General features: G+C 36.0%; 2 protein-coding genes across 8 annotated transcripts in view; one reads left to right on the top strand and one right to left on the bottom strand.

Annotated features, from left to right (window-relative positions):
- TIMM9 (translocase of inner mitochondrial membrane 9) overlaps window positions 1-12,207 on the bottom strand; it is a 906,959-nt gene that overhangs the window by 838,732 nt on the left and 56,020 nt on the right. The gene's annotated exons all lie outside the window — the stretch shown is intronic.
- The window catches only part of ARID4A (AT-rich interaction domain 4A), a 64,008-nt gene that overhangs the window by 33,027 nt on the left and 18,774 nt on the right, over window positions 1-12,207 (top strand). For all 3 annotated transcript variants that reach the window (XM_082735056.1, XM_082735058.1, XM_082735057.1), the window contains exons 12-17: window positions 1,388-1,460; window positions 2,649-2,743; window positions 2,897-2,994; window positions 3,553-3,784; window positions 7,231-7,478; window positions 9,912-10,109. In XM_082735056.1, coding sequence (XP_082591182.1) covers window positions 1,388-1,460; window positions 2,649-2,743; window positions 2,897-2,994; window positions 3,553-3,784; window positions 7,231-7,478; window positions 9,912-10,109 — 944 coding nt within the window. The remainder of the gene's footprint in view (window positions 1-1,387; window positions 1,461-2,648; window positions 2,744-2,896; window positions 2,995-3,552; window positions 3,785-7,230; window positions 7,479-9,911; window positions 10,110-12,207) is intronic.

The following is a 12,207-nucleotide window of genomic DNA, read 5'->3' as shown; positions in this document are numbered from 1 at the left end:
GATTATGGCTTTGAAAGACAAAACTCTAAATTCTTCTTTTGGAACACAGAAAAGCAGTACTCTGAAATTAAATTACAATAATTTATGTGGACAAAAGATACTGTTTTGTTTCTCCTTCTCCATAGTATTGCTAAATTTTAAGTAAGAATTTTCCCAAGTATTTGTTTATAAGTAGTCAATCAGGAAAGAGAATATTTTATTGAAGCCCATAGTCTGTTTGTTTGACTAGAGCCAAGACTTGGACATTATAAGAAGGAATCATTAGATTTATATAATTAGTATAATTAACACTTAGGTACGTGCAGAGAGAGTAGTTTTTTTGTTTTGTTTTACATGAGTGTTTCCATTGATTCCCCACCCGCAGGAATGAATTTGTGGTTATGAATCTAGTTTCCTTCCTTAAGAAATAATTTTCATTTTTTTTTCAGGGCTTGCGAAGTCTTTTTTACAGAGGCTGTGTAAGAAGGGCAAATGAGAAAAGCAGGCTAATGTGATATAAGAAGGGATGGTAGGGCCTGAGACAAAATATTACATAAACATCTTTAAATGTTTTTTTTTAAAGATTTTATTTATTTGTCAGAGACAGAGGGAGAGAGAGTGCGCGAGCACAGGCAGACAGAGAGGCAGACAGAGGCAGAGGGAGAAGCAGGCTCCCTGCCGAGCAAGGAGCCCGATGTGGGACTCGATCCCAGGACCCTGGGATCATGAGCCGAAGGCAGCTGCTTAACCAACTGAGCCACCCAGGTGTACCAACATAAACATCTTTAAACCACTATGCTATCAAAAAAAAAAAAACCTTTGCCATGTGACTTTGTAACCTCTAGTTTATATTCATTCAACAGTAACAAATTTTAACATTTATATATATATTTTTTGCTTTTTATTTTATTTGTTTTTTAATTAAAAAAATTTTTTTATTAAACATATAATGTATTAGCCCCAAGGGTACAAGTTATGTGGGTTATTTTTAAATAATAAATATATATGTAATTATTGTGCTTATCAATATATTTTTGTGGACCACATGCATTTTGATGGATTAAAAAAAAAAAAACTAAACCAAATGAAGTGAAAACATTCTTACTGATTCCTGAGCCTTTTCCGCATGGCTACTCTTAGTCCCTGTGTTGATATTCAAGGTTAGGATTAGAATGGTAGATGGGTAAAGGGTAGAGATTGTGTATTTTGACAGTTTTATCAAATCAGCTCTATAAAAATATGACTTAAAGTCTAGCATTGTACCATTTGGAGGAAATTCATATTTTCCAGCTTAATACAATTCCTCTATGTTGTGTTCATCAACAACAACAACAACAACAAATTAAAAAAGAAGACTGTATCTCACCCTATTCATTGTTCTTTGTATTTATATACTTTACTTTTACAGCCTGAGGAAGAACTTGATCCTGAAGAGAGGGACAACTTCCTCCAACAGCTTTATAAGTTTATGGAAGACAGAGGTATTTCATGCTTGTTATTTAAAAGTAATCATTTCTTTTACAGTTTAACATTCTAGGTTTTTTTTTTTTAACATTCTAGGTTTATGCATTATTTTTATTAGAATCATAGGCATATGGATTTGGATTTTAAGTAAAGCTTTAAGAATCAGAGTTGAAAATAAAATATTTAAAATAAAAACAACTATTAATACTTATTTTGAACAGAAATATATATGAAAGTTTTATAGGTATAATTATACTCAGTCTACTTGAGACAAAACTGAAAATTGTTATAATAATATTTCAGTAAAGGAAAGGGAACAATAGTAATATTAATCTACACACCCATTTAGTTACTGGTGCGGTCTTTGCAGCAAGTAAAATAGCCTGATCCTGGATCTCAACAAATGAAACAAAATAGGAGATCGGTTCCTATCTAAATATAATAGGATTTCTTCTTCTTTCCTTTTTTTTTTTTTAATAAAGATTTTATTCATTTATTAGAGAGAGAGAATGAGCAGGGAGAGTGGCAGATGGAGAGGGAGAAGCAGACCCTTGCTGAGCAGGGAGCCCAATTTGGGGCTCAATCCCATGACCCTGGGGTCATGACCTGAGCCAAAGGCAGACACCTAACCAACTGAGCCACCCAGGTGCTCCAAGAATAGGATTTCTAATACAGTTAAAAGAAATACAGCCTTTATAAATTATTCTACTTTTTGACTTTACATAAGTCCTGGAAAATCTTCTAATAAATTAGTCCTAGGAATTCTGTGACTTAGGGAAATCATCCTTCAGATTACAGTTAACAGTCTTAACGTTTGTGTTCACGCATTGAAAATGGATGCATGCCCTATATTGTACCCTTTCCATTGTGTATGTTCTTACCCAGACTTCTTGAACCAGCAGCATTGTTGGCTTCGCCTTGTAGTTGAAGGATTTAGTTCTACCCAAATCAGTGACAGGTGATTTTATTAGTTGTGAGAAATGTGATTTTAGTAATCATAGAGGTATATCTAAAGACTATCACAATGCTGAATAAAGAATATAGAGAATATTTTGTATTGTCTTAAATAATTTAGGATTCTTTAAATATATGCTTCTGATTAATAAACCTTGGGAAATTAGAAGTTGGAAAGCTTTGTATTGATAGCCTTGTAAAAGCATTTTCCTTTTGAATAAAAATTTTATTTCTGCCTTCATGTTAAAAAGGTACTCCAATCAACAAACCACCTGTTTTGGGCTATAAAGATCTCAATCTCTTCAAACTCTTTAGACTGGTTTATCATCAAGGCGGATGTGATAATGTAAGTAAGGATGTAATGAAAAGTTAAATTATCTAATGTTGCACTGTTATATGCACTGTAGGTTATAACCACATTTTCTTAACGAACCTAGAATATTAGTGTAAAGATTATTTCCCTTTATAAATGTTAACAAATAAAAACTTAATTTTCCAGATTGATAGTGGTGCTGTATGGAAGCAAATTTATATGGACCTTGGCATTCCTATTTTGAATTCAGCTGCTTCCTACAATGTAAAAACTGCTTATAGAAAGTAAGTAGTATAGTTTATTCATCAAAGAATACATATTACAGGAATATTTTCCATTTAATTTGTTAACAGTTAAGCAAAAACACATCAAAGAACATTGAAGTTAGAGAAAGTATATAAAAAGGTTTAGGTTAATCGATACATGTGACTGAATGTTATTTCATTGAACCAGGTCTGCTTTACTCCATTTTCTATATTGTCCTGATTTCCTTTTCAAAGTGAGGGATGATGCAGCAGTGTTAATAATCTGAAATGGTGATACATGTTATAGAGCTATATCGCTTATGGTCAAAAGCCTTCATATTAAAACTATGATAGCTACGTTCAGTTATCACAGGTGCAGATTTTTCAGGAAGAAATTTTATGATCAGTATTTCTGTTGATAACCTGTATAAAACACTGAGAAATTAGTCACATAGGAAAAGTACTTAAAAAAAAAAAAAAGTCTTGAGTTTTACTTTCTAAAAATCTCTGTGTGTATGTGTGTGTATGTGTAATAATATAGTATTCAAGTTAAATGTAAAGACTAACATTTCCTAAAATGAAATATCATTTCTTTAGGTATCTCTATGGTTTTGAGGAATACTGCCGTTCTGCAAATATTCAGTTCAGAACTGTTCACCATCATGAACCAAAAGTAAAAGAGGAAAAAAAAGACTTAGAAGAATCAATGGAAGAGGCTCTAAAAGTAGATCAAGAAATGCCTTTAGTAGAAGTGAAGAGTGAACCTGAGGAAAATATTGATTCAAACAGTGAAAGTGAAAGAGAAGAAATAGAATTAAAATCTCCAAGAGTAAGTAGTTAACATTAGTTTTACCTGCTTTATTTTAAACATTACTTACAATTTTTTATTATGGACATTTTCAGATATACACAAAAAAAGGTCCTAATTAACCTATTTATTTTTTAGTATTGAGTTGTGCTTTAGGCAAACTAGTGTGGCTATTTTTTCCTAAATATAGCTCATATTATTTCTTCTAGCTGAAAAAACCATTCCTCCTATTGTTTTCTGTTTATGTCTTTTGATGTCATTCTCATCTGGCATCAGTCTCACATATGTACTTCTTCAAGTCTTGCTCAGAAGTCACCTCACTGAAGCTTATCCTGGTAACGTTATCTAAACTTGTAACCTACTGCTTCTCTTTGGTATTTGCAATCCCTCTAATGTTGCTTTTTTTATCTGTAACTTACTTTATATTTTGTTTTTTATATTTGTTTCTTTTACCCTGGTCTGCACTAGACTCGTACTCAGTGAGGTCAGGGATTAGCGTTTATTCTGTTCATTGACAGGTCCCAGGCATTGCGAATAGTGCTTGATCTACAAGGAAGGACTTACTAAATAGCTGTGGAGTGCATGAATCTCCTCCTTGTAATACTTGTGCCTCCAACTGGGTGGGATCTTTTCTTTCTCTGTTTCTCTGTTACATGTACACTACATGTACATTTCTTGTGGCAGTTTTTTATACTTCCTCTTATTTTCTAGTCATGGGCACACTGCTGTAATCTTCTAACTCTGCTCTTCTTCTCCATTAGTATATAAGTCCTTTGCGGACATGGTCATCCACTATTTTGATTGTTGTCGAATGGTGTCTATGTGGTAGGACTTATCAAATTTTATTTTTTTTAAAGATTTTATTTATTTATTTGACAGACAGAGATCACAAGTAGGTAGGGAGGCAGGCAGAGAGAGGGGGGGAAGCAGGCTCCCTGCTGAGCATAGAGCCCGATGCGGGGCTCGATCCCAGGACCCTGAAATCATGACCTGAGCCGAAGGCAGAGGCCTTAACCCACTGAGCCACCCAGGTGCCCAGGACTTACCAGATTTTAGAAGGAAAAATTTATCACACTATCAAAGGAGTTCAGTTACTGTTATATCTTATTTTTTAATGAAATCATATTTAGTGAAAGAGGAGATGAAATTCTTCTTTTCGGTGCTTAGAAACCATTTTTTCAAACTGTCCATTTTAACCCTCATCTAGTAAGTAGAATCTTCTAGTGAATTTAATGAAACATTCAAATGGTTTGTTTCATTTCTTTAATTTTTATTTTTAATTTAAAAGTTTGTGGTAAATACACATAATATGCATCATCTATTTTTATTTTTATTTTTATTTATTTTTTTATTAAAATATTTTTCTTTTTTTTAAGATTTTATTTATTTATTTGACAGACATCAGAGGCAGGCAGAGAGAGAGAAGGAAGCAGGCCCCCTGCTAAGCAGAGAGCCCGATGCAGGGCTTGATCCCAGGACCTTGGGATCATGACCTGAGCTGAAGGCAGAGGCTTTAACCCACTGAGCCACCCAGGTGCCCCCATCATCTATTTTTAAATGTATAGTTCAGTGGCATTAACTACGCTCATATGTTGTGCACTCATCACCACTGTCTATCTCCAGTACCTTTTTCATCTTGCAAAACTGAAACTAGACATTAAACAGTAAGCTCCCATCCCAGCTTGTGGCAACCCCCATTCTACTTTCTGTCTCTATGAATTTGATGACTCTAGGTACCTCAGATATGTAGAATCTTACTGTTTCTTTCTTTCTTTCTTTTTTTTTTAAAGATTTTATTTAAAATCCTTAAGATCACAAGTAGGTAGAGAGGCGGGCAGGGGAGAGATGGGGAAGCAGGCTCCCTGCTGAGCAGAGAGCCTAATATGGGGCACCATCCCAGGACCCTGGGATCATTGACCTGAGCCGAAGGCAGAGGCTTAACCCACTCAGCCACCCAGGCGCCCCTGTTTCATCCTTTTTTGACTGGCATATTTCACTATGTTTTCCAGGTTCAATTCGTGTATGTGTCATAATTTCCTTCCTTTTTAAGACTGAATAATATCCCCCATTACATGTATTTTGGACATACTTTCTTGTTATTAAAGATGTTCCTCATCTTACAAAAAATACCTGCAGAGTACTACATAGTATGGATGTACCATAAATTTACCTTCCTTAAGATTTTCTCCTAAATTTTTTACAATTACAAAAAGTGCTGCAAAAAATATCCTTGTCGGGGGCACGTGAGTGGCTCAGTTGGTTGAGCGACTGCCTTCGGCTCAGTTCATGATCCTGGAATTCCAGGATCTCATCCTGCATCGGGCTCCCAGCTCCTTGGGGAGTCTGCTTCTCCCTCTGACCTTCTCCTCTCTCATGCTCTCTCTCACTCCTTCTCTCTCAAATAAATAAATAAAATCTTAAAAAAAAAAATCCTTGTAAAAATTCCTCCTCATTTGTCTGAATATAGATGGCAGAATCCTAAGAATGGGATTTCTGGGATGCCTGGCTGCCTGAGTCAGAAGAGAATGCGACTCTTGATCTTGGGGTTGTGAGTTCAATCCCCACATTTTGAGATTACTTAAATAAATAAAGAAACTTATAAAATAAAAGTGGTATTTCTGGGACAAAGAGTTGGACACCCAACTGAGTCATCCCGGTGCCCCAATTCAGTTCTTTTAAAATGTGGTCACACAGAAAGTGATAATGTAAATTTTATTTTAAAAATGGAAAATTAGAGATCACAGAGCTTTTGAAGAGTCCATAATTTAGGGGGCTGGTTTATTATTTTTTAAATTATTGTTAACTTGTGTCATTGATATTTAGTTAATTATTTTAGAACTTTCACTATAGTCAAGAAATAACTAAAAATGGGATAAAATAATGTCAAGTGAAATAAGTCTACAAGGATAAATAATACTTACATATATGTGGAATCTAAAAACAAATGAACAAACAGAAACAGACTCATGAATACAGAGGGATTAAGAGGCACAAAGTAAGAGTTATAAATCACAGGGATGAAAAGTATAGCATAGGAAATATAGTCAGTAATATTGTGATGACTGGTGACAGATGGTAACCACAACTTATGGTAAGCACTGCATAAGGTATATAATTGTCAAATCACTGTGTTGTACACCTGAAATTTATATAACATTGTATGTCAACTGTACTTCAATTTAAAAAATCATTATAGTCAAGAAATAATAAAACTGAGAAAATAATGTATTGGATAAAGGAGGAAATTTTTTTTTCCTATAGTCTGTATCCAAGGATCATAGACATGGACATAATTAATTTACATGGGTTGAAAGGAAAAGTACACAAGGCTTGATGAATTGTCATTGTCATGTCTCAAGCCAGAGAGATAACTACTCATTGCTGTGAAGTTTAAGAAAAAGAAGCATTTTCTGCTTTTTCCTCCTTTGTCGTGATAGCGATTTTAAAGCTCTTACCCCTTCTACTAGGGACGAAGGAGAATAGCTCGAGATGCACATTCTATTAAGAAAGAAATTGAAGAAGAGAAAACAGAAGACAAATTAAAAGACAATGATACAGAAAATAAGGATGTAGTCGATGACTATGAAATCGCAGAGAAAAAAGAAAATGAACTACTGGGGAGAAAAAACACACCAAAGCAAAAGGAGAAGAAAATTAAAAAGCAGGAGGATTCTGATAAAGACTCAGATGAAGAGGAAGAGAAAAGCCAAGAGAGGTACATTATCTTATATTTGTTCTCCAGAAGCACCTGTCTGGGGTACAGCAGCGCTCTGTTCCTGCTTAGAGATTCAGGTTTGAGGGAATGTTTTCTTATTGGGACTTCCATTCCTCTTGTCTAATGAAGGTGAGACACATTGTGAAGATGATGTGTATCGCCTTTCGGAATTGGAGAATATACTGGTCGCACCATTTTAATAGCACTTGTGCCCTAAACAGTGGCCTCAAAGAAGGCTGCGCCACCCAGTCAAAAGAAAGGTCCTGCAGTTGACAGCAGGGAAGGGAGCTGGAGAAAAATGGAGGAAGTGGACAAGAGGAAACAGCGACAGCAAAAATTCCATTTTAAAAAAGGTACAATGTGGGAAAGCTAACAAACACATGGGTGCACAGTACTAGCAGATGTTTCTGTGTGTTAGCTTGATCTAAGACATTTTTCTTTTTCAAGTTATTGTATTGGAATAAGTGGCATGCACCCCTGATTCTAGTTTGGAAAATACATTCTTGCCCCACATCACACCAATAAATTTCAGTTTTTTTAATGTCCATCCTGTTTGCTGTTGAGTGTTGGTATTTTTTTTTTCCCATGTATTATACATGTATGGACTGAACTGACTTAAAGATAACCAAGGATCAAGCAGTCCAGCTAGATCGAAGTAATGTCCGACTGTGTTTAGTTGGCCATTTCTGTGTTGTCAAATGGATTTACTAATTTTTATATGCTACTAAAAAATGAATTTTAATTCAGCGACAACAGCATAATAACACATGTTCTTGTAACATAAGCTCTTCTCCATAGCTACTTTTCAATTATTACATTATAGGATGATAAATTTTCTAGAAATTTGAGTTGTTAAGCAAAATGGGGGAAAGGTAGCCTGCCCCATCCAACTAGTGGCTGACGCCCAGTTGAAAATTAACCATTGAGAAAATATTTGGAAAATTAGGAATGATGGGTGAGTGGAAGAGGTAACTTAATGAACCAGTAAAAATAGGTACAAGAGCTGTCACAATTACGTGTGAATTAGATTAGTAAATAAACTTCTGTAGTAGGATTAGTATTAGGAAAACTGGGAGGAGATAATTGGAATTGAATATAATGATGTGAGTGTAGTATTTCAAACATTTGGACAATAAATCGGAGCAAAGGTGAACCATTTAAAAAGTAGGGCTTTATTATAGTTTGAAGTTTTGTTAAAAATAAACCTCAAAATACGTGTTATATGTACATAATACATAAAACACATAACACATGTAAATACAAAATGTACTTATAGTTGATATGTAAATGGAACAGATACTTATTTTAGAGTTTCACAGACTTGAATATGAAGAACAGTATTCCCTTTATTAAAGATTTAATAGATAGAAAAACATAGTCTGTATTCTCATTCTATAACAGGAATCATAGAAACAGATTTTTTTTTTAAATCTGTAGAGATTTCTGTTTGAAGTAGTTTCTTAGTATTTTGAAATTACATTATCAGGATATAATTTGGAAGGTGTCCTTCGAGATAAAACATTGCTAGGGCAAATGTGATTGAAAAGCTTCTTCACGTCAGTTCCCCTAGTAGTCCCCAAATTAATGCCCTGTATTTGTTATAGCACAATGCTTCCTCTGAAGCATTTAAAACTCTTATGACACTAGAAAGATCTTTGGTGCAAATCTCTTCGGAATCCTTACGAGGGTTAATACAGAATGTTTTGTTTGTAAAGATATTTAAAATATTGTTGGACCTCCCATGTCAGTCTCTTTTCTACCTGATTATTTGAAACAAAGAAAGGTTGATGGAACAGGAGTAAAAACACATAGAAATCAATACAAGATACACAAAGCTTTGTTCTGGTGGTATCTCACAGTTTCAGCAAGTGACCTAATATTAAAATATCTACTGTTTCTTTGTTAGGGTAGAGTAACCTTCAAAATGTAAACTAATTTAAAAGACAGCTACTCAGGTAGATAGCCCTTGTTCATTATTCTGCTCACTAAAACAGTTTCGAAGAACCATTCCAAATTGGGTAGAGAAGATTTAAGACAGCTTAGTTGCAGGAAGTTACAAGCTTGATAATTTTCACATAAGAAGGTGGCACTTGAGTATGAATCCTAAAGACTTTTTCAAAAGAGATGGATCTTCTCTGTTTTATCAAAAGTGATTAATTAGACTCTATATCATCATTAACTGTGATTACTGATTGGCCTTTAAGAAATACAGATTTACTTGTGGTACAGTGCACCTTTATATAATAAATAAATTCCTAGTAGGTAGTCCATAAAAATCTTCTCCTTCTCCTCCTTCTTCTCCTCCTCCACTGACACGTATTACTAAGGTAATACTTAGGTTTTGACTATTACACATGTTGGATTCTTTTAGCATGTATTAAGTTTGTTCTCCATTAAATTAGTAGCATTATCAATGTTATTAACTTGCCGCAGGGAAGAAACTGAAAGCAAATGTGACTCTGAAGGGGAGGAAGATGAGGAAGACATGGAACCCTGCCTAACAGGAACCAAAGTGAAAGTAAAATATGGTCGAGGGAAAACGCAGAAAATCTATGAAGCCAGTATTAAAAGCACTGAAATTGATGATGGAGAAGTTTTATACTTGGTACATTATTATGGATGGAACGTCAGGTAAGCAAGAAATCTGTGTTCTTACTATTGCAATTTCTTCCATGGTTCAAAAAGATGTTTAATGTTGTGGACTAAACCAAATGGTACATGGGTATTTATAAAGCACGCCTTTTATCTGAATTCTCCAAAACTCTCAACATCCCCACTGCTTTATTAGCTATGTCAGTACTTCCACCCCACCAGGATCCTATCTGTAGTTGAATAGGTTGAATTTATTCCTCATTTGCAGTGAGAGAACAGAGTATGGGATATCAGAGGGTATATAAGATTATAAGGTGTTAGATGAATTAATGAAAGTCTAGGGCACCGCCTCTAGGAACAGCAGTAGGCCAGGATTATGTGGAGAAATCTTTCAGGACATGGGCGGGGAGGCAGGCCTGAAGCTCTCAGCAGTGCAGGTGGTTTGTTAATTACATTTATTCAAAATGAAGTTTGTATCAAGCATTGTAATAATTCTAAATAGGTTGATTTAATTAGATGAGGCACCTGAGTGGCTCAGGTCGTGATCCCAGGGTCCTGGGATCAAGCCCCATGTCAGGCTCCCCACTCATCGAGGAGTCTGCTTCTCCCTTTCCTTGTGCCTCTCCACCCTTTGTGCACTCTCCCTCTCTCAAATAAACAAAATCTTAAAGATTAGAAAAGACTCAGATTTGAGCTTGTTAGGTAATTTGGGGAGGGTTTAGGGAGTGGGCTTTGCTCTGGATTGGACATGGTCAGGAAGTGGTGATAATTCTGGTTATCTTAATAAATCTTATCTAAAAGAAGAGAAGACTAGACCAAGGTTAGTGTTGTAATTGGTAAAGAAGCAGCAAGTCATTCAAGATAAGGATGAAGATCATTTTTGTGGCTTGGACAATGTTCCTTTTTTCCCAGTAGTTAGATACTAACAATTACGAAGTCATGCTTTTGTCTTGTTCCATCATGCTCATGGAGTAGGCTTGTCTGATGTTGCTGTTCAGTGAAATTGTTGTTCAACAAGAGAATAACAGGACCTGACTGTGAGTGCCAGGTCAGCTGTGTGGCTGATAGTACTAGGCCAGTTCCTGAATGTCAGGGACTACTTTTCTTTCTCTTTTGGAAAGTCTTGTGTTTAATATCTCTGCTTCCCCTGTCTTTGCTTGGAGCCAATGTGCTTCAACGTTTCCCTGCATATTGGAAGTGTGTTATGTGTCAGTTCTCTCACCTCTAAATTGGGGAAAGTGAAGTACATATTTTATAGAGATGTGAGAAATAGTGCTTACCACCTGTTTTAATATACAAAGTGTTTGAAACAATGCATGTCATGTAGTAAATGCTCAATAAATGTTGACCTTTTTTTAAGGCTTTTTGAGGGGGGCAGAGAAAGAGGGAGAGGGAGAGGGAGAAACAGGCTCCCCACTGAGCAGGGAGCCCAACATGGAGCTCCATCCCAGGATCCTGGGATCATGACCTGCGCCAATAGCATATGCTCAAGTGACTGAGCCACCCAGGCGCCCCTGTTTTCTTCAGTGAGAGAAAGTTAGGTTTCTTTCATTTTGCATAATTTTAAGAGTATGGGTTTAATGATTACCATATAAAACTTTAAAAGTTCTCAAACCAGGGACACCTGGGTGGCTCAGTGGGTTGAGCCTCTGCCTTTGGCTCAGGTCATGATCTCGGGTCATAGGATTGAGCCCCGCATCTGGCTCTCTGCTCAGCAGGGAGCCTGCTTCCCCCCCCCCCCCGCCCGCCTGCTTGTGATCTCTGCCTGTCAAATAAATAAATACATAAAAATCTTGGGAAAAAAAAGTTCTCAAACAGCCTATGCCCTTCACACTTCTGCCAATACTAGGAACAAGCTTTGTAAATTTTTTAGAAGAGTTTATTGACTTATTTTAGGGAGCGATCAAGAGCACAAGTGAGGGAAGGACAGAGGGAGAGAGAATCTCAAGCAGACTCCCTCTGAGTTTGGAACCTGGTTGGGGGTGGGCTTTGATCTCACAACTGTGAGATCATGACCTGAGCCAAAATCAAAAGTCAGACATTGAGCAGGCTGAGCCATCCAGGTGCCCAGAAACTTTTGTAATTAAAAAAAAAAAATGGGGACGCCTGGGTGGCTCAGTTGGTTAAGATGCTGCCT

The sequence above is a fragment of the Mustela nivalis genome, assembly GCF_964662115.1.
Source record: "Mustela nivalis genome assembly, chromosome: 6".
Taxonomy (NCBI): Eukaryota; Metazoa; Chordata; class Mammalia; order Carnivora; family Mustelidae; genus Mustela; species Mustela nivalis.
The sequence above is the reverse complement of the archived record's forward strand: the minus strand, read 5'-3'. Positions and strand labels throughout refer to the sequence as shown.